At 46.3% G+C, this 21,538-nt stretch overlaps 1 protein-coding gene across 2 annotated transcripts in view; it reads right to left on the reverse strand.

The window, feature by feature from the left end:
- The window catches only part of PLEKHH1 (pleckstrin homology, MyTH4 and FERM domain containing H1), a 53,071-nt gene extending 34,526 nt beyond the window's left edge, over positions 1–18,545 (reverse strand). For both annotated transcript variants that reach the window (XM_060140698.1, XM_060140689.1), the window contains exons 1-2: positions 18,316–18,545; positions 9,859–10,017 (exon numbers count right to left, since the gene is read on the reverse strand). In XM_060140698.1, the coding sequence (XP_059996681.1) occupies positions 9,859–9,984 (126 nt within the window). In that variant the 5' untranslated portion in view covers positions 9,985–10,017; positions 18,316–18,545. The remainder of the gene's footprint in view (positions 1–9,858; positions 10,018–18,315) is intronic.
- Positions 18,546–21,538: the final 2,993 nt, after the last annotated feature.

Below are 21,538 nucleotides of genomic sequence, written 5' to 3' on the forward strand. Positions count from 1 at the left end.
TTGACACATAACCCATGACCAGGTTAGTACTATATAACCCTTCCCCCTTGGGCACCAGATTCGACTCTCTCCCCCCAGGAGTGAATCAGGTTCTCTCTCCCCAGGAATCTGCAATGTGGGATTAAGAGGCCAGAGATAGGGCTTCCCTGGTGGTGCAGTGGTTGAGAGTCCGCCTGCCGATGCAGGGGACACGGGTTCGTGTCCCGGTCTGGGAAGATCCCACATGCCGTGGAACGGCTGGGCCCGTGAGCCATGGCCGCTGAGCCTGCGCATCCGGAGCCTGTGTTCCACAACGGGAGAGGCCACAACAGTGAGAGGCCCGTGTACCGCAAAAAAAAAAAAAAAAAGAGGCCAGAGATGAGAGCCAGGGGGCTGCACCAGAGAACGTGCACAAACTTTACCAAGTCCTGATTATTAGATAGGTCCTTCAGTTCTCTGAGATGTCCCAGGCTCCTCCTAATAAATTCCCTGTTTGCTTAAGCTGGCCAGAGCTGGTGTCTCTGCCCTCATCAGAAACACCCCTAACTAATACAATTACTGGGAGCATTTAATTTTTAAGAATACAATGAAATACTGAATGGGAAGGCTTTGGATTCTTGACAAGTTTCCTAGATTAACCTTCATTAATTTACTTATTTTTAACTTTTTATTTTATATTGGGGTATAGCCGATTAACAATGTTGTGATAGTTTCAGGTGCACAGCAAAGCAACTCAGCCGTACATACACAGGTATCCATTCTCCCCCAAACTCCCCTCCCATCCAGGCTGCCACATAACATTGTGCAGAGTTCCCTGTGCTCTACAGTAGGTCCTTGTTAGAGATTAACCTTCATTTAGATCTGACATCTGCTCTGTAGCTCAAAACACATATGATTTCCATAGGAAACGATCATTCATATTCGTGACTTTACAGATGGAGAAACCAAAGTAGAGGGATGAATAGAATGTATTTGAGTCCTACCTCCCACTTGAGCATTTCCATTTGTGTCAAGAGTGGTCAATAACACTGGTCAGAGGCAGAAATCACTCTGTCACTGACAACATGGTGAGTATTTTATGCCCCCAAGATCTTAATATTAGACATATTTTAAGGTATGCTATCAGCGAAGCAGATGGAAAGGAAGGCGCCCCTCGGAGCCTAGGGTCTCCTCCCAGTCTTGGCCCAACAGACACCTGGTCCTCCTTGCTGCCGACCCTCCAGCCATTCTTATCTTCCGGGCAAGGACACTCGAGACTCAAAGCGTTCTGTATTCACCTTTATGCTAGAGTATTCTCTTTTCTCTAAAGCGAATCTCTGAACATTAAAACTATTTGGAACATCTGGAAGTTTTTTAAAACAGAAGAGTACAGTGACCATCTACGTATCCATCACTGTGCTCCAACAATTACCAACATCCTGCCACCCTTGTTTGAAGAGAATCTCTTTAACATCATGTTTCCCTCTGTTTTTATGAAAACACGTTTTCTTCATTGCCACTGGAACACTCCCAGGGGTGTCTATGCCGGAATATCGTGTTTGGGGTTTTCAAACTCTTCTTTTAACCCCAGCATCAACACTTCTCATGACGGCAGATCATTCCTTACGCTCACTTAGAGGGCCACACCCGGACCTCTGAAAAGCTGAGCTACTCGCAGGCCCCCCTTATTTGGGTTCTGTTTCTCCTTTCAGAGGGTTCCCTGGGACCGTGTCCTCAGCTATCCTTTTAGCTTGTGGGTCTGGCTGACACACCAGCCAAGGCGGTGTCAGGTTTGGGCAGCTGACTTTTAGGCAGGATCGACTTTCACCAGCTGCAACTTAACCTGAGACTCGTAAGCCACCCTAGAACAGGCTGCAGTGACCTGATGAAATGCACTGGGCACCGACCTGGTATTTAATCCCCATGTCCACAGCTCCTTGTTACACGCGGTGACGCTGTGAAATACTGGCCCCAAAGGCAGCAGGCACCCTCTTGCGCACCCAGCACGGACCTGCGTGCTGAGCCCAGAGCCACGCCAGGCTGGGTCTCAGCTACCCCTCTGCAAAGGGTTCAACGTTCTTACCGCTGCTTTGCACTGGCTGGAGAGAATGGTACAGGTAAGCCTAAGGCTCTGGAGCCCGCCTGGCTCCACCACAGTGTGGCTTTAGATAAAGTCTTAACCTCTCTTTGCCTCAGTTTCCTCACCACCTCCTAGTATCCACCTCCTAGGACTGCTGTGAAGATCACAGGAGATGCCTCATGTCAAGCTCACGTGCACAACCTGGCACTTACTGAGCAGTTCGCAGCTATAAGCCACTTGCTGGATTTTCATATACAAAGGTGGCACTTAGGATCAGGGTCAGCTTGCCGGGACAGTCCAGTGGTCACCTGTCATCCAGAATAATTAGTCATAGAGCCTTCTTTTCTCTCTCCAAAGCGTCCCGGTTTAGATGATAAATTACCCGGCCATCCTACTTATGATCCATCTACAGAAAGAATGGCTTTAAGTCAGAGGTTGCCAACTATTAGCCTACAGAGCATCATGTAAGACCTACAGTGCTGCGGGCATTGTGGCGACACAGATATAACTAAACAAGGTCACTTGCTATGTGTCCAGCACTGGTTAAAGCACTTTAGGTGTATCAACTCATTTAATCTTCAACCCAATCCTAGAAGGCAGGTCCTATTATTATCCCTGTTGTACAGATAAGGAAACTGACGCAGAGGGGTTAGGTAATTTGCCTAACGTCACACAGCTAGGAGGCGGAGCCGGGATTCAAACTCAGGAGGACTGGCTCCGGAGTCTATTATACTCTTAGCCACCGTGCCCCTCACATCCAAATCTCACGTCCCGTAAAAACCCAGACTCCACATGCAATCCCCGATTTCCAGCTTCTCCTGAAAACTCAGGAGATCTGCACACACTAGGATTACCTTTTCTCATGGCAATACCTGGCTTCCTCCTCAAGCGGTAGCACACTGCCCCGAATCCTCACTCATGTAAGTTTAGTTACGTGCAGGCCTTTGAGACTGCAACCCACAGTTTTAGCTGTTAAATGGTTCTAACTCTGTTGTAATCAAAGACAATGATTCTCAACTTTTTGTTTTTTTAGTATCAAATCTTTTGTTCAACTGAAATCATATGCTCATTCCCAAGATAAAACTGGGGGGCCGCCCTGCTGTCTGAGTGCAGAAGAGGCAGGAAAGAAAGGACTCCAAGTCTTGTCCGTGGGTCCACTGCTCCCCACCCCCCCACCCAGAACGCCCTCTGAGGCTCAAAGGGCTCAAGGCGTCCACTAGAAGGACAGGTGAATGAGCCCAGGGACATGGCCAGGGCAAGAGTTCATGGCAGTAGATTTCACACCCTCAAGGGCATAAGGATTCACATGGAGCTTGTTACAGATTCCTGGGCCTTGACTATAGAGGTTTTTATTTAGCAGGTCTGAGGCATGGACCCAGGAATGTGCTTGAAAAGAATATCCCAGGTTATCCTGATGCAGTGTGGTCTACAGACCACACTCAGAAAAACACTAGATTGGCCGCTGAACACAAAGCAAGCACCCCAGGGCAGAGCCCCTATTGGCACAGGATCCTTCTCGAATGGCTTTATAGGAGTACAAAGCTCTAGCAAGACTATGGTTCCTGAGAAATACTATAGTGGGCCTTATTAAAAATGGGGGTTAGGAGAATAAAAAAATTGCTCTACATGCACGCACGTATGCACTCATACACAGCGAATAAAAGTTCTAGAAGGCATCTACTCCCAAAGCAAATCGGATCCATCAGCAAGGAGATCTTCTAAGGCTGATTCTGTGATGACTTTATGCAGATTTTATTTCCAACTAGTCATGACAGCCCTAGTATTCTCCTTTTATAGTACCTGGCCTTTTCACAAATTCTGAGGTATTTAAGGATATGTTTTTCTGGGCCTTGTGTTCTATCAGCACGTTGTGAAGCTGGTGTCTAAACTGAATCACCGCCTCTGTATAATCCGTGGTCAGAGAGGGGAGAAGCAATAGTCATTGTTCCTTTGTTTAAGGGACTGAACTGAACCATTTATACCCTCAAAAAAAAGTCCTGAAGCACAAATTTTTGGTATATAAATACAAAACTGAGTTACTGTATTTCAAAACATTGGTTGGAGAAACTAGTAAGGGATTCTAGAAAAAGAGGAAGTGCACACAGTCCCACTGGAACAGGCTTCGGGAAGAGGTGCCTCAGTGAAAACTATTCAAGCTCAAAAATGACGGATGTTTTATTACGTAATGTCTTCTCTTTAATAGATGCACTCGAATCCCTTTTGGAAGCAGAGAGGGAGTAAATAAATCAAAAATTTTAAACTTGTTTTACTCCTAATATTGATGCCATGTATTCATCATGATACAAAGCTCTTTTGAGTATAGACAGTATACTCCCACTTTTCTGATGAGAAAACTGAGGCACAAGTTTAGCAAGAATGAACAAAGTCCAAGGGACTTTTAATATCCAGCTCGTAGAAGAGCATCAGTTTTTAGATTGATCTGACTACCTCTGTGACTTCTTCAACCAAGAAGAGTGCTGGGGAAACGGTTCCCAAGAGCAGACAAGATGTGAGCTCTAAGATATGAGCCACTCCCTCAACTTCTGTGCTGGATGGAAAGTGACCCACAGCTCACCTGGCTTCGGAATGGGCGGCCCAGGCAAGGGCACATCAGACGGTGACAGGTGTCCCAGCGGAAGCAAGGTCTAGGGCTTCCTCCTCTCCTCATCCTTCCTGCCCTCTCTCACCCTTAGGTGAGGGATTATCCTGTCTCGAATGGCAATTCTGCAAGAGGGAGTCAGGTACGAGCAGACTGTGCGGTGGGGAAGGAGGAGGGCTTGCTTCCAAGCCTTAGTGGCCAGTGCGCAGTATCTGATCCCAGGCAGGGCCGGGCCCCTGGGAAACACACAGGCTTGGCCTGCCCTATACGACCGCCTGCAGCGAGTGAGTGGCCATCCGTCATCCAGGCAATGCAATCTCCACGGGCGGCCGGGCGGGCTGTGTGGAACGGCAGAGGTGGAGGGGACAGGCGAGGGCGGGGGCTGGCCAGAGGGACCCAGCTGACCTGGCTCACCTGGGTGCAGGTGGGTGCTGATGATGACTAACTAGTAAGTTCTGGGAGCAGCAACAGAGACGGGGACCAGGGCCCAGGCCCGGCAGGAGCTCTCCTGAGAAACCTGGGTCATCTCTTCCTCTGACCTGAAAGTTACCTTGACGTATTGGGGAAAACCTCTAATGAATTGTTGAACCTGGCCTACTGGTTTGGGGATGACAGCAGGTGATAGGCACAGCCCTCACATTGAGCAACATGGTGTTTACGGCCTTAAGGTTTCCTGCCAAGAGGTCCAGTGTCGGGCTAATGTCCCAGCCCTCTTCCCTACTTAAGTCTCCCAGCCCATGATTCCTAGTCAAGATTTCTTTCTCTCCCCTCCCACACCGCCAGGCTCTTCTGCCCTGTGTCTATACACTTCTCCTTTCTTTACCCAAGTCACGCTCTGAGCCCCCAACATTGTTATGGGAGGGCATTCTGGTTACTTTGCTGGTGAGCAAATACAGTCTGGAAGAGAAGAAGGGGCCGATATTATAGAAGTTCAACCTACCCAGACCCAAGGGGCTGTGGAAGAAGAGGGTGTTTGTTTATAATGTGTTTGAGGCCCCTGGGGAATAGAAGAGGAAGGCATTTAAAAATATTTTTCTATCATGAAATATTTCAGGCCAACAGAAACATGCAGAGAATATTTTTTTAAAACATGTATCCACCATTCATCTTGGTCAAATCTTAATTTTTGTCATCTCTGCTTCTGCTGTTCCTAAGAAATGGACCACAACAGACATGTGAAGCCTCCAGTGTACCTCTCTCCAATGTTACCCCTCTCCTTCCAAGTGTACTTACCCTATGCTTGGCTGTGTTTACATTTTTGTGTCATTTGTATACACCCCTAAACAACAGAGAGTACTGTTTTGTGCAGGTTTTAAAACTTTATATAAACTGTATTGTTCTATATATATATCCTTCTGATCTCTTTTGTTCAATGTTGGTTTTTGAGATTTATTGACCTTATACATGTAGCTTTACTTGACTCATTTTTAACTGCAATGTACTATTCCATCGTACAAATACACTCAACATGGTTATCCATCCCCCGTTGATAGACATTTAGAGTATTTCCAATTTTTCATGCATCATTGCTGCAAAGGACATTCTTGTATAGGTCTATTTATGACCAGTATATTTGGATTCTTTCTTTGTTTTTTTAAATTGAAGTATAGTTGGTTTAAAATGTTGTGTTTGGATTTATTGCTACCATTGCATTTTGTGCTTTGTATTTCCTACTTTTTTCCTATACTCCTTTCTCTCTTCCTCACCTGGATTTAATAGACTTTATTCCATTTCCAGTAGCTGCTCTCCTGATTTGAAAGTTATATGCTCTATTTCTATTTGTTATCTCTATTATTCTAGACTTAAAATCTAGACTTAAAGACTGCTATTTGTTCCCCACGTTCTGTTCTCCACTGCTCTTTCATACGAACTCTGACTTTTAACAGAGCATATCATTATCCAAAATAAAGACTACACTTTCCAATCTTTCCTGCAACCTGGTATAACCACATGAATAAGTGGCCAATGGGATGTGAGTAGAAGAAATGAAGGCAACCTTTGGCCCGTGCTATCAAAGGGAAGGAGTTGGAATGTGGACATGAGGGTGAACCACCTTCAAACATGTAGCAGACCTCCCCCCAGAGCTAGATTGCTTATGTCTGGAATGTTACATGAAAAGGAATGGATTTTTTAAACATATATACTGCTTGGTCTTATCCTGCTTCCTAAATCTGAGGCTTTAAGTCTTTCACCAAGTTTGGAAACTTTAAAGCCATTATCTCTTTGAATCATGCCCCTCTTTCACTTTCTTCTCCACTTCTGGAATCTCTATAAGGATCCTGTCATTCTGGCAACCACATCTCAGCCTGTGTCTTCATCTCTCTATGCTGCCCTCAGGTCTATCTTTCTGTTCGTGAAGTCTGTCTCACGTGGTGCCTAATTTGACATTAATCTATCCACTGAACACTTAATTTCATTGCAAACATTTTTCATTTCTGGCAGTTCTGTTTGGTTCTTTTTCTCACCTTTTTGGATGGTGTCTTGTTCTTGTCTTATATTTTCAATTACTTTATTATGTCTTCAATAGTTTTTTTTTGGTGGGGTGGGGCATACCACGCAGCTTGCAGGATCTTAGTTCCCCGACAGGGATTGAACCCAGGCCTTCGGCAGTGAAAGCACAGAGTCCTAACCGCTGGATCGCCAGGGAATTCCTTTCAATAGTTCTGAACGCATTGATTTAGTGTGTTGCCAACGGTTCTATTATCAGAAATTCTTGTGGTGATCGACTCCAGTTGTTTGTTGCATACGTGGACTCTCACTCACTGTGGGTTATTCTCCCAAGTATTTAGTCATCGTGGATCATATATTCATCTTCACTAAGGACGTTATTTTTCTCTGTGGGGATCCTGTGTAATCAGGGCTGAGGTCTTGTTCCTCCAGAAGAGGTTCTGTGTCTGCTTCTACAAGGTCTCTGGGGTTATCACTGGCCCAGAACTTCATGTTCCTAATCCACACAGATAGTATAAATTCTCATGTTAAACCACTAACGTCATCAGGCTCTCGGGGAACAATTTTCATTTTCTTTATTTTTCTTTTTTCTGCCCAGAGCCTTGGCTAAGTATGAGAAGCTGTTCTGTCGTCTCCCTGTGCTGGTGGGTGATTTTCTTCTCCTTGAGCACCTTTTTATTTCGTGTAAAATCTTTTGATAGTCCTGACTTTACCTGGGAAGTTTCAGTTTCAGCTCCAGCCTCCAACTGGCCAGACCTCATCTCTGTCTCCACAGATGTTAAAACTCAACCTTGACAGTTGCGTTACTAAAGGGAGGTCACACTCACCCGTCCCAACTCAGCTGCCAGTGTTGAGTTCCACTCTGGTTTTTCCTCTTCATTTTGCCCCCTGAGGATTCCTCTCATTTTTTTAGTACACAGCTCTGCACTTAGAAGGATATTTTAAATATTTAATCTAGTATGAGTAGGTGTCTCATAGTGGTCATTTTTAGGTTATTACTAGAAACAGAAGTCTCCTGGCTCTGAGATGTGCTTTAGACCAGCTGGCTGAATCAATCCCTTCTTATCCCTTCCTTCCCTCGCACACCTCCAATTCCATACACAAGACAAAGTTCTCAAATTTGATAGCGTACAAGACCAACTTCTGGGCGCTTCTGAAACATACAGATAATTAGCAGCACGAGACTTGCATCAGGAGGACTGGGGTGGGGCCCAGGAACATACATGGTTAACCAGCACTCTAGCTTTCTGGCATAGGGGGACCCAGGACCACACCAGTGTCTAAGGTTTATTTCCCTTTCCCCGAGGTGGCTGAATTCTACTAGCAGTACCTGAACCACATCCAAAGGAACCCTGCCAGTCTCCAGTCTGCAAAGCCTGAACTAGGAGACAGCAATGCCAGCACACCCAAGGTTCATGAATTCTAGTCCAAGCTAGTCTAGGGCCACTCCCCTCAGCAGTGGAAGGGCAGAGGTGATGTCAATGACTGGTCTTCTTGGACTCCAGGTTGTGGGGTTGTCAAGAAAACAGGTCATTTATGCAGGCTTTATTCATCAAGACTTTGGCATTACTTAGAGGTGGACTGAATTTTACTTTTGTACTAGGAAAGAAGGGTTTACTAGCAGATGGCTACTGTAAACAAAACTATAGACAGAATGGTTGATTCAATTAAGATATATATAATTTAGTGTAGGTTGCCACTTTCTAGATGGGTTATGCTCCAAAATGCCTCTGAAAACAGCCGTTTAGAATGTATCTTCCCATGGAAACATTATGAATAATGGTCAGTTTCCCAGCCCAGCCCACCCAAACCTGTAAAGATAATAACTGTTCCCATTTAAAACCGATTCTATGCCAGAACCTTTATATATGTCATCTGATACAATTCTCAAAATAATTCCGAAAGGCAGACATGTGTGTCCCTGCCTGAGAAGTGAAGGGACTTGCCCACGGTCACGTAGCTAGGAAGTGGCAGAGCCAGGCAGGTCTGGCTCCAAAATCTGTATCATTGTCACCAGAAACCAGCCTGCCTTCCACAGCTCATAATCTTAATAGAGGGTGAGCAGCAGGGTGGGGATATCCATTCTTCTCTCCTAAAATATCGTCCTTCCCCACATTGAGGAAGAAATGTTAGGGGAATAATAGAACCTCCACTGTACATACACGTGACTCAAGAGATGATGCACGACCGTGAAGACCTGTATCGTTTCTTTGGTGTGTCACATGGAGAAGCAGAGCAGGAAAGGATGCAAGATGACAGATTAGTCAACTGCTTAGAATTTGGTCTTTGAAAAAACAAACTACCTTGGGTTTCATTTTACAAGAATGGAAAGCACCTTATTAAAAGTTCACCTTCCTGCAACAGAGAATAAATAAGCCCTGGAGATCTAATGCACAGTATAGTGAATACAGACAACAATATTGTACTATAATCATCAAACTTGCTAAGAGACTGGAACTTAATTATTCCAACCACTAAAAAGAAATGATTATTATGGAATATGATAGACGTTCTAATTACTGCTACAATGGCAATCATATTAAAATATATAAATGGGTCAAATTAACATGTTCACCTTGAATTACACAATGTTATATGTCAAATATATTTCAATCTATCAACCAATCAAACACAATGTTATATGTCAAATATATTTCAATCTATCAACCAATCAGGAAAAAAAGGAAAAAAGAAAGTTGGCTTTCCCCAACTCTCCCTCTCTGACAGTGACCTCTGCAGAGACATTAGAGGCTGCCTGCTCTCCAGGACTCACCTTGTCGGCCAACAGCTCCCTTATCTTGCTGGCCTGCAGGCGGAACCGGAATAGCTGGCTTTCCAGGGCCAGGCAGCGCTTCTGCCAGTCCACACTGGTCCTGGTCTCCACCTTGAGTTCTGCCATGATGGAAGCAACTTCTGGAGATTCCAGGGAGCCCTGAGGGCCAGCACACAGAGAGGGGAAAAGATAAGTAAGTGTGTGAGGAAGAGTTCTCTGCGGAAAGGAGGAGGAGACCAAAGGAGGACAGAGGAAACAGGGCGGGGGAAGGTAAGTGAGCCTGGCTCTCCCTCTGTCCCATGGCCAGCTCTCTGAGCTCAGCATGTCCCGTTCCATCAGAAGGTAGCTGCGCAACCTCAGGAAATCACAAAACCCAAGAAACCGCAAGGAGAACCTAGTCTCATTGTTACAGAAGTGAAAAGTAAGGCTCATTTGTTTTTCATTCAACTATCCATTTAACAAAAATTTATTCATTCAACAAACATCTATGTGCCAGACACTGTTCTAGGCACTGGAGATGCAAAGGGAAATGAGAGAGGTGCCCTTGTCTTTTTGAAGAACTCTTAGTAAAGTCTAATTGCAAAATTACAATGTAGTCGCAATTGCTAATCAATACGCAGATAAATGGAAGCAGAGATATGGAGTGGACTATGCTGGGGGGAGGGTGTTTAGGGAAGGCTTAAAGTGGGTAACAGATTCATCCATGATCACGTGGCTAACTGGAGGCGGAACCCTGGTTCCCAGGTGAGTACTGATTCTTTACAACTGTACAGATTTTAGATGGGAAAAAATGGAACGAAAATGTAATGCTTCAAATTTCCTTGAAAACTTTCTATTTAGTTGGGATTTCATATATTGTCATCAAATCATCCTGTTTTGGAACGGATTCTCACTCTTTCCTTTAAGTTATAAAATGCAAATCAGAAAATTGGTAGATATTTTGCTGTAGCCTCTGGAGAAAACCACAAGTCTTTAGAAAACACTTTAGACAAATTCAGAACAAGCCAAGGAGACACCTATAATATTTCCAGGCAGGGGAATTTACCCAGATGTCTCCTGAACATATTTTAGAGAAAAAAAACCTGGGTCGGGGATGAGAAAATGAAGAAGGATGTATGAGTGTGTATGAGAAGGGAGACACAGGCGCAGAGGGGGCACAAAGCAGAGAAGGGCCGGAAGACACATCCACCACCAGGACTTTTTAAATCCCCCTTCCAGGGTGCTATTAATAATTATGTTTGGCAACAAGCATAAATTTGGTCTGTGCCAAACCATGACATATGGTCTCCCTACTATCAGGTGATTTTAAAGAAGAATTGTTAATTTTCTAGATTGATAACATATTTTTTATTTATTTATTTATAATTTTTTTAAAAATTATTTATTAAAAAAATTTTTTTTGCCCACGCCATGGGCCATACAGAATCTTAGTTCCCCGACCAGGGATTGAACCCATGCCCCCTGCATTGGGAGCATGGAATCTTAACCACTGGACCGCCAGGGAAGTCCCTATTATTTATTTATGTATTTATTTATTTATTTTTTAAGTTAATTTAGGTATTTATTTTTGGCTGTGTTGGGTCTTCGTTTCTGTGCGAGGGCTTTCTCTAGTTGCGGCGAGCAGGGTCCACTCTTCATCGCGGTGCGTGGGCCTCTCACTGTCGCGGCCTCTCTTGTTGCGGAGCACAGGCTCTAGATGCGCAGGCTCAGTAGTTGTGACGCACGGGCCTAGTTGCTCCGCGGCATGTGGATCTTCCCAGACTGGGGCTCGAACCCGTGTCCCCCGCATTGGCAGGCAGATTCTCAACCACTGCGCCACCAGGAAAGCCCTATTATTTTTAATTTTTTTAATTTTTATTTTTTTGGCTGCTCCGTGCAGCATGTGGGATCTTAGTTTCCCGACCAGGGATCAAACCCGTGCCCCCTGCAGTGGAAGCAGGGAGTCTTGATAGTATTTTTTAATGTCATCTGTTAGAGATACATATGGCTTACAGGTGAAATGATATAATGCCTCCGGTTTGCTTTAAAACACTTCACCGTAGGGGCGAGGAGCTGGAGTGGAAGGAGACACATGCAGTAAGATTTGTGAAAATGTTGATAATTTCTGAAGCTGGGTTATGTGTGTACTGGTCTCTCTACTTGAGTATATGCCTAGAATTTCCCATAATAAAAATTTGTCATTAGAGAACAGACTTGTGGTTGCCAGGGGGGAGGGAGGGAGGGAGGGAGGGATGGACTGGGAGTTTGGGGTTAGTAGAGGCAGACTATTACATTTAGAATGGATAAACAACAAGGTCCTACTGTGTAGCACAGGGAACTGTATCTAATATCCTGGGATAAGCCATAATGGAAAAGAATGTAAAAAAAAGAATGTATATATAACTGAGTCACTTTGCTGTACAGAAGAAATCAGCACAACACTGTAAATCAACTATACTTAAATAAAGAAAAAGAAAGGTTAAAAAAATTGTCATTTAAAAAAAATCTCCTTTCCCTTCTTCAGGAGCCACATGGCTTCAGAAAACCCAGCCACCTCCTGTATGTCACTGAAATTACCCTGGAGCATCAGTGAGCCTGTCCTTGATAGGTTAACCACCAATATTGCTTCTCACCCCACATCTGACTTTTACAATATCATTCTCCCATTATACGCAACAAACAGCTATTATTTATTGAGTCCTTACTACATGCCAGGCACGTGTGGCCTCTTTAATTTTCAAGAGAACCCACGAGACAAGGAGTGGGCACTAGTCCATACTCTCAGGTGAGGACACAGAGGGACAGAGAGTTCTGTAGCTGGTAAGTAGTAGGGCTGGGATTCTTATTCCAAAATGCCTGTTTTTAGCTACTGTGCTCCTTACCCATCCAGAAACTGCAAACAATGTTGATTTCACAATGAGTCGGGTAGACTGTTAAGAATGAAATATTTTACAGGGTCTCTCAGGATCCTTGGCACTAAGGCGAACCTACACCCCAGATTTCCCAGGGTACCCTGGTCTCAAATATTCTGACGCTTTAACCTCCATAAGCACAGACATTTATCATGTGTCCTGACTTTTTGTTTAGAAAACAGGGTCAGTAGACCCGTAGAGAAAGGCCCAACAATTAAACCACTGACGGGTCAGGTGATGGAGTCTTTCGGTTCTGGGCTGCTCAGAACACTGGACACATGACCTCAGTCAGCCCTGCTCTCCCGGAACTGTCATCCCAAACAATCCGACATTGTGACCTCCCAGCAATCCCCACCTCAAAAGACTGGGACCAACTGGAACGGGCAGGAAGACAAAAGATGAAAACAAAACATGACCTTCTCTGAGCTAAGATCACAGCTGAAAAGACACAACAGAACCTTGTGGGGCCTCCACAGAAGGCCCGGAGGCTTCATGTTTGGTTTTCTTTGTCCTTTAAGGGGATTTTACTTTCCCTGCATAATTTAAAAAAAAAAAAAAGTGGCAGATCCGAAGGTAGGACCTTGGAGTCTTGCAACCTAGCCCTGGGCTAAGAATTAGCAGAAAAAGCACCCAAGTAAAACCCGAAGGGCAGGGGAAACTCAATCCTTTTGTGTTGTTAAAAAAAAGTTTGGTGAATGTTAATTCCCTCTTATTGATTGTTAAAACTGCAGCTCAGATTCCACTGGGAGAGCGGAAACCCAAATTATCAAAATCTCCAGGGACTTTGGAAATAAGCTATGTCATTGGTCTCTGCCTCGCTGTGACACCTGAGATTCTACCTAGTCTGTAGGGAGCACTTTCCCCAATCCAGCATCCTCATGACATCAAGGTTTTGAACCCATCAAGTGCTCTGCTTAATCCTCTCCCTGCCTTGCGGATGCTGGCAAGGGAGACGGCACTCTTGTTAGGCTTGTCTCGGCATGTGAAGGGAGCTAAAAGGTTTCTAAATGGATCTGGAGCAAGGTGCCTGCTGCCAAGCCAAGGCCCAGAGGCTCTTCCGACAGAAGCAGGTGGCCAGAGCTGCGGCTATATAACACAGGATGTTAAGGGAAGGTACCAGTAAGATGAACCTCAACTGCTAAGTCACCTTGCACTTGTACCTCCCATAAAGATGCGCAAGGATAAGCAGAAAGAACTTGCAGAATGGTCCTTGACTCTTCAAAGCATTGCTTTATCAGGTGTTATTTCTCTCCTTACCCTCTGGATATCCCTGAGATGGAGGACAAGTGATATAATTCGCACTAAACAGATGAGAAAACTCATCACATCTGTGGCTTGCTTAGAGACACACAGCCAAGGAGTATCAGAGCTGGGCCAAGCATCCTGAACTCCCAACATCTAAAACGGTCCCCCTTCCATGAAGATGCTTCCGTAGTGGTGGTACAGTCTTATGCTACCAGGCTAGCCTAATGCACATATAGCATTAATGTGTTGTGTTAGATGAGGAAATGATATACGGGATGTGAACTGGGGACAAACCCCAGCTCAATGGTTTGTTTCACGTTTTATTCTGGAAAACTTCAAACATACATACGTAGGGAGAACAGTACAATAAATCCCCCTGTGCCCTCCAGCCAGCTAATGATCACCAGCTCACAGCCACTCTCGTGAAAGCCAGTTCTCTTGATCCCCACTAGTGCCCAGCGTGCTAAACTGCTTGGCAGGCAAGAGTCAAACGGTTGCCATGGCCTTGGCACCTACTCCGGAACTCCCTAAGCCCTCCAGCGCCCTGGACTGACACACCACAGAAGTCAGCAGAGATATGCCTCAAGACGCAGGGGCTGCGTGTAGGACTGTGGTGAAGAGAGGGCACAGGACGTTGTTAGGTAACTTCAGACTCTAGCCTGTCTCCGAGAAAACGCAAACTTGAACTGGGATAGCTCTGGCAAGTTTAGGGATTTGACCAGAAATCCACAAAATGCTAAAATTTAATTTAATTTAACCGCCTTTTGTTAAGTGATTCCTACGTGTGAGGTTGGGCACATAAAGATGAGCAAAGATCCTGTGGCTTGTGGGGCTCAGGTCTCCCGTCTGAATATCCTGGGACTTTCCTGCAAAGAGGGCCAATCAGCACAAGTGCCTAAAAGAAAGAGGTCAGAGGTCGCTGCAGGAGGCATCAGAAGGTAACAGGGACTCTGTTCTGGGTACAGTTTCCACTAGGCTCTCCTCTGTCACCTCACTGTGGCTCACTCTCTGAGCGCGAGCACCTTTTGTCATTCCCACTTGGAAAGGGCTCCGCAGATGAGGCTAACCACGTGCCCAACGGTGGGCAAGTAAGAGCTCTGCGCCCCCTTTCTAGGGTTGGAGCCGGGGCGGGGGGGGGGAGGGTGAGTGGATACAGGGGCACAACTCCCTCCATCTCTCACTGTCAGGTGATCAAGCCAACAACATGCATTTAACCTCTTTTGGGTACTAAGCACCGCATTTCACAATGTTGGGAGAGACAGGAAAAGGTGAGCATGTTCAAGCCTTCTGGGATCTGAATACGAAAAGGGGCTAAGAGAACCACGAAGACAAAACCAGTAAAGAGAAACGGCAGAGTGTAGTACGTAAGATCCTGAGTTCTGGCAGCAAAAAGACCTGGGTTTGAATACTGACTCAAGCACGAATTAATCCTGTGACCTTCGACCATTTGCTTAACTTCTCTGAGCCTATCTGAAATTGAGGGCAATAATATTTGTAAAGGAGAGCCATAATATTAGGTGGAACCATATGAAACTGTCAACATTTAACCATTTTTTGACCTTCGAAAATGGCAATTTCATAGACCACACTGTGTCGGATTTTTTTGAGAATTGAAGGAGGTATTACAAAAGCCTAGCACGCAGGAAGCATTCAATAAATGACAGTTACTATCAACAAACAAAAGGCCAACCCACAGTGCCCTGGGCACAGTAGGAGATGCAGCCCACAGATGTGCTCACCACCAGATCAGAGGGGAGGTCAGGGGATTTTTAAAAATTATTTTATCTCTTTATTTTTGAATATTAAGCAAAAGAGTATATGGTGCAAAGTAAGCCTTCTTCCCACCCCTGTACTCCAGCCATAGTTCTCCCCAGAGGCAACTACTGTTATGCGGATTTGTGTCTTTCAGTGCAAATACAAGCTGTTCAGTGCATATACGAGTGTTCTTATATATGATGCACACACATATACACACACAAATGGTGGATATAACTCAGTTTTCTACATCTATCTATCTATCCCATTCTCCCTTCATGCTTTTTTTTTTTTAATTATTTATTTTTGGCTGCGTTGGGTCTTCATTGCTGTGCACGGACTTTCTCTAGTTGCAGCGAGCGGGGGCTACACTTTGTTGCGGTGCGTGGGCTTATTGCTGTGGCTTCTCTTGTTGCGGAGCACGGGCTCTAGGTGCGCGGGCTTCAGTAGTTGTGGCACGCGGGCTCAGCAGTTGTGGCTCACGGGCTCTGGAGCGCAGGCTCAGTAGTTGTGGCGCACAGGTTTAGTTGCTCCGCGGCATGTGGGATCTTCCCCGACCAGGGCTCGAACCCGTGTCCCCTGCACTGGCAGGCGAATTCTTAACCACTGCGCCATGAGGGAAGCCTCCCTTCATGCTTCTTAACAGCTTTATTGTATTCTACTGTATGGCTATTACATGATCTCATTTGAGTCCCTAATTGACAGGCATTTGGGTTGTTTTAAACCTTTTGCTAAAATAAACAATGCTGCAATGAATGTTCAACGAATAGACGTCATTTCATACACATCAGAGTTTATCTGAAGGATAAAGTTCCAGAAATGGAATTGTAGGATGAAGTAATATACATTTTTAAATGGCCAAATAGTCCAAATTGCCCTCCCCTGAGGTTATTCTAATTCATACTCCAGCCAGCAACAAGGGCCAGTTTCCCCACAGAGCTGATCAGTTTTGAGTTCGTTTTTGACAGAAGGGAGAGACGGTTCAGGTGGGCTGGCCAGAGAATGCAGGATGGTGGCTCAGCGGCCAGCCTGCCATGAAGTCACTTGGACCGGGAGTGAGGGAATCCTGACACCTCAGCGTCAGCATGTAGAAAGCACTCTTCAACCCATAGGGAGCACAGAGATCCACACAGTTACACAGCCTCCCAGAGAGAAGGAGGGAACAATAAAGAGCACTCCTCCAGGAGCACAGTGGGAAGGACAACACCCCTTCCCTGTAACTGGTGAAGGGGAGTCACATTTTCTCAGCTCACTTGTTAGTTTCAACGAGTTTGGGACCACCGGGTGTACCCCACCATAACCCAGCTCTGAGCAGACCCCCTCAGAGGCCTATGGGAGAGGGAGGGGGGTGGACAGTGAAGCAAACCCCACATTTGGACTTTAGGAGGCGTCCGTTTGAGTCTTGCCTCTTCCACTTTTCTGCTATATGACCTTGGGCAAACTATAATTTTTCTGAGTCCTAGTTTCCTCCTTTATCAAATGGGGATAACAAGCAGAAAGACTAGAAGTTATGTTCTATAAAGTGTTTTCTGTTTTTTGTTTTTGCAGTACGCGGGCCTCTCACTGTTGTGGCCTCTCCCGTTGCGGAGCACAGGCTCTGGACGCGCAGGCTCAGCGGCCATGGCTCAGGGGCCCAGCCGCTCCGCGGCATCTGGGATCTTCCCGGACTGGGGCACGAACCCGTGTCCCCTGCATCGGCAGGCGGACTCTCAACCACTGCGCCACCAGGGAAGCCCCATGTTCTATAAAGTGTTAAGTGATGTTACCATACACAGTGTCTGCGGCATAGAAGACAGTCCAAAAAGTTTAATGAAGGAACGAATGTCTTTTCCATTGAAATTGCTATTAAAATGATCTTTCAAGCAGAAGTTTCAGCTGGAACTAAGGCTCTGTCCGGAAGAGTTTTATGAGGTGTACTCATAGTAAAAGCTTATGGAGAAGACGTCCCCTGGCAGGGCCAGATCCAACAGAGAGCGGATCTACTCCCAGATGAGGGTCTTCATGGCGTCTGCTACCTCGATTAAGGTCCCCCTGCGCCCCGGTAATCGATTCCTCTCTAAAGCTCCTAGGACGCAGAGCTCCTGGTGTCATTCGGCACCCAACTGGTTTTCTTTTCTGTTTGGCTGACCTGCCTGTAGGAGTCTAGCCTAGGACCCCTAAGAGAACCACGCAGAAATCACAGAAGAGACAACCCGAGATGAGACTTCAAGGAAAGCGGGAGGAGTGAGAGCTAGCGAGAGCTCAGGCAACGCGGTGGAAAGCCTGCAAGTTCGCTCCGAGGGCCCTTCCCGGAGCAACTGGATCGAGCCGGTCCCAAATTCCGGATCCTCTCCAGGAAGGCTACTCCTCGCCTCTCAGTGCGGGCTCCCAGAGCCTAACCCGCCGCTCCCAGCGCTCCTGGCTGCTGGGAGCTCGTTTCCAGGTAGGGAGGCACCTGCTCCGGAATCGCCCTCCGGCCAGAGGGAGCCGATCCTCTCCGCCCAACCAAACACCCTCCCGGGCCCGCGAACCAACCCTCCACCCACCCCCCTGCACCAACCCCACCTCTGCACGCGGGGCCGCTCACCTCCAGCCCGCTCGCTGGCGTCCCTGCCGCGCACCAGGCACCCGGTCCTCCCCCGCGCGCGTCCGCCGCTGACCTTGCGTCGATCTCGTCCGAGTCCGCAGCTGCCGCCGGGTCTCCGCTCCCCGGCAGCAGGGGTCGGGGTGGGCGGGGCGGGCCGGGCTGGCCCGGGAGGGGTGCCCGCCGGCTGGCCGCACAAAGCCGAGGCGACCTCGCAGCGCCCCATTCAACGCTCCGCCGCGCCCCCTCCTCGTCCGCTCCCCGCCCGCTCCTTAAAGGCAGAGCGCCGGACTCGGCTCCCGGGGCGGCTCGCGGAGAGGCACAGGAAATGACCTCAGCAGGCTCCAGCCTCCCACCTCTCCGCACCGCTGGGCTCGTCCCTGGAGCGGCGGGGACGGCGGCGGGGTCCCGTGGGCCGCGGGGAGGAGGGGCGTGTCTCCCGGACTGCGGCCCCGAGCTCTCTGTGGAGGTCGAATCGGCTGCCGCCCGGGGCGGCCGGGTAGCCCCGGCATCTGCTCAGCTCCCAACCAAACTGGGACCCTCGCGGGACGCGGCACAAGACCAGACCCTCCCCCCAAAAGGAGGTTCCAGCATTTGTCGGGCGACTTGCAGGAACCGTCACGCCCGGATATTTGGAGCAAAAGTCTGTCCCACTGGCAGACCAAATTTCTGATTTGTAATTTGAAACAAAACAAAACTCGCCACAGCCTAAAGGGTAATTTGCTTGCGTCTGTCCGACTGTATATATGCATGCCCTCATTTATTTTAAAGGAGCCGGCCTAGGAGCCAGAAAGGCCAACAGGCCACCGCCTGCGGGCAGCTCGCTGTGCACCCTTGCAGTCCCTCAGCTCACCGGTATAATCCTACACCCAAAGGAGAGTGGAACACTCAATTTTTGGTTAGGTGGATATGGGGTAAAGAAGATGAATATGGAGAATATTGCAGGGAAGAATCCGCATTTCAAAACAGAGCTTTCTTCCCCAATCCTGCGGGCTCTCATTATAAGCCTGAACAGGGGCGGACATCACCAGGGTCCGTTTCTCCAAAGGGGCGTTAGAAGTCTCACTCCTGGCAGTGGTACAGGCAGTCCCTGGCTGCACCCCAGGTTTGAATCTGAGTCTCTGGAGATGAGGCTGGGAATTTGCCCAGCTAATAAACTCTCCAGGTAATTCTCATGCACAATTTTGAGAGCCCAGACTCTATGGAATGCTGACCCCAGTAGTTCAGGAGGACAAGGGTGAAAATTCAACTGGGTCAGTGGGACTTCAGGGGCTGAGCTTGCAAATGGATTCATAGCTCCTGAGGATTGGAAGAGAACAGCCCCAGACTGTGGGACACTAGCCTCTGCTGTCCCCTTCAATACTGGAAGTGGTTGCCTAAGGAAGCCCAAAAGCAAGTCCTGTGGAGTTTGTAAGGGAGGCTCGTTTGTTCATTCATTCATTCATTCATTCATGCATGCATGCATGCATGCACTCACTGATTTTGAACAGGTAATCATGCACATAGTATAAATTTCAAATAATACAGAAGGGCTAACAATGAATAGTAAGCCTTCCTCCTGCCCTGTCTCTTGTCCCCTAGATCACTCCCCCTCAAAAGCAGCTACTGTTGTAAATTTTTGTGTGTATTCCTTCAAGATATAAAACATACATAGGTATTCATGTCTTCATAAATGCATGTGTATTCATATATATATTTTTATATATCCCTTTCAATACTGAGGAAGGCTTTTTTCTCTTGTCTTTACCATTCCTGGACTCTAAGTGTGACACGTCAGTACACTTAGAGATGCCTTACTTTTTTCCCCCAGTTTTATTGAGATACAATTGATATATGGCACTGTATAAGTTTAAGGTGTGCAGCATTACTTGACTTACGTACATCATGAAATAAGTTTAGTGAACATCCTTCATCTCAAATAGTTTAGTGAACATCCCTCATCTCATACAGATACAAAATTAAAGAAATAGAAATAAAATTTTTTTCCTTGTGATGAGAACTCTTAGGGGTTACTCTCTTAACAACTTTCCTGAGTAACACACAGCAGCGTTCATTGTATTTATCATGTTGTCCATTACACCCCTAGTACTTATTTATCTTATAACTAGGAGTTTGTACCTTTTGACCACCTTCATCCAATCCCCCCCCCGCCCCACCCGGCCTCTGATAACCACAAATCTGACCTCTTTTTCTAGGAGTTTGTTTGTGAATTACTTTGTGTTTGAGGTATAATTGACCTACAACACTGTGTGAGTTCCTGTTATACAACATAGTGATTCGATATTTCTATATGTTTCAAAATGATCGCTATAATAAGTCTAGTTATGATAAATCACCATAAAAGGTATTCCATAGTTATTGACTATATTCCCCACACTGTGTATTTCATACTCGTGAGTCATTTATTTTGCAACTGGAAATTCGTACCTCTTAATCTTCCTCACCTATTTCTTTCCTTCCCCCACCCTCCTCCCCTCTGGCAACCACCTGTTTGTTCTCTGTACCTATAACTCTGTTTCTGTCTTGTTATGTTTGTTCATTTGCTTTACTTTTTTAAATGGTTACCTAGCATTCCTAATGATGGATATTTAGGATGCTTCCAGTCCTTGGCTATTGTATACCTTGCTGCAATGAGTATCTCTTTACATACTTCTTGGTCCACATATATGACTATCTTTATGGTTTAACACTTACAAGTGGAATTGTTGGGTGTAAACACAATGTGAATTTTAAATTTCATTAGATGCTGCCCAACTGCCCTCAAAGGAGACTGCACCAACCTACACTTCTGTCCGTGTGTTTGAGTGCCCCTTTGTTCTCTCCCAGCGGCGACGATGAAGTGATTTATCACAAAGCACAAAGCTTTTAGAGAGGGAGGATGAAATGAGTTAAACACACGGACGATTTTAAAACACTGCCGGCACACAGAAAGTCTCAATAAAGTGTTAGCCGACACTCCTCTGCATGACCCTCCCCTTGCTTTGGGCTCTGTTTCAATCCCTGCTCTGTAAACTTGGGCGAGTTCGTTAGCATCTCTGGTACTCGGTTTCCATATCTTTAATGTGAGAATCACAATATCTCCCTCTGGAGCTGGTTTCAGGATTAAATCAGATAATAGAGTTACATAAATATTGGGACCTGATCATTGTTCAATAAGTGATAGCTATTCTTCTTCCCTCAAATCTCCCCCCAACTTTTTATTTTGAAATTTTCAAACCTATAGAAG

The sequence above is a fragment of the Lagenorhynchus albirostris genome, chromosome 1 (assembly GCF_949774975.1).
Source record: "Lagenorhynchus albirostris chromosome 1, mLagAlb1.1, whole genome shotgun sequence".
NCBI classification, from domain to species: domain Eukaryota; kingdom Metazoa; phylum Chordata; class Mammalia; order Artiodactyla; family Delphinidae; genus Lagenorhynchus; species Lagenorhynchus albirostris.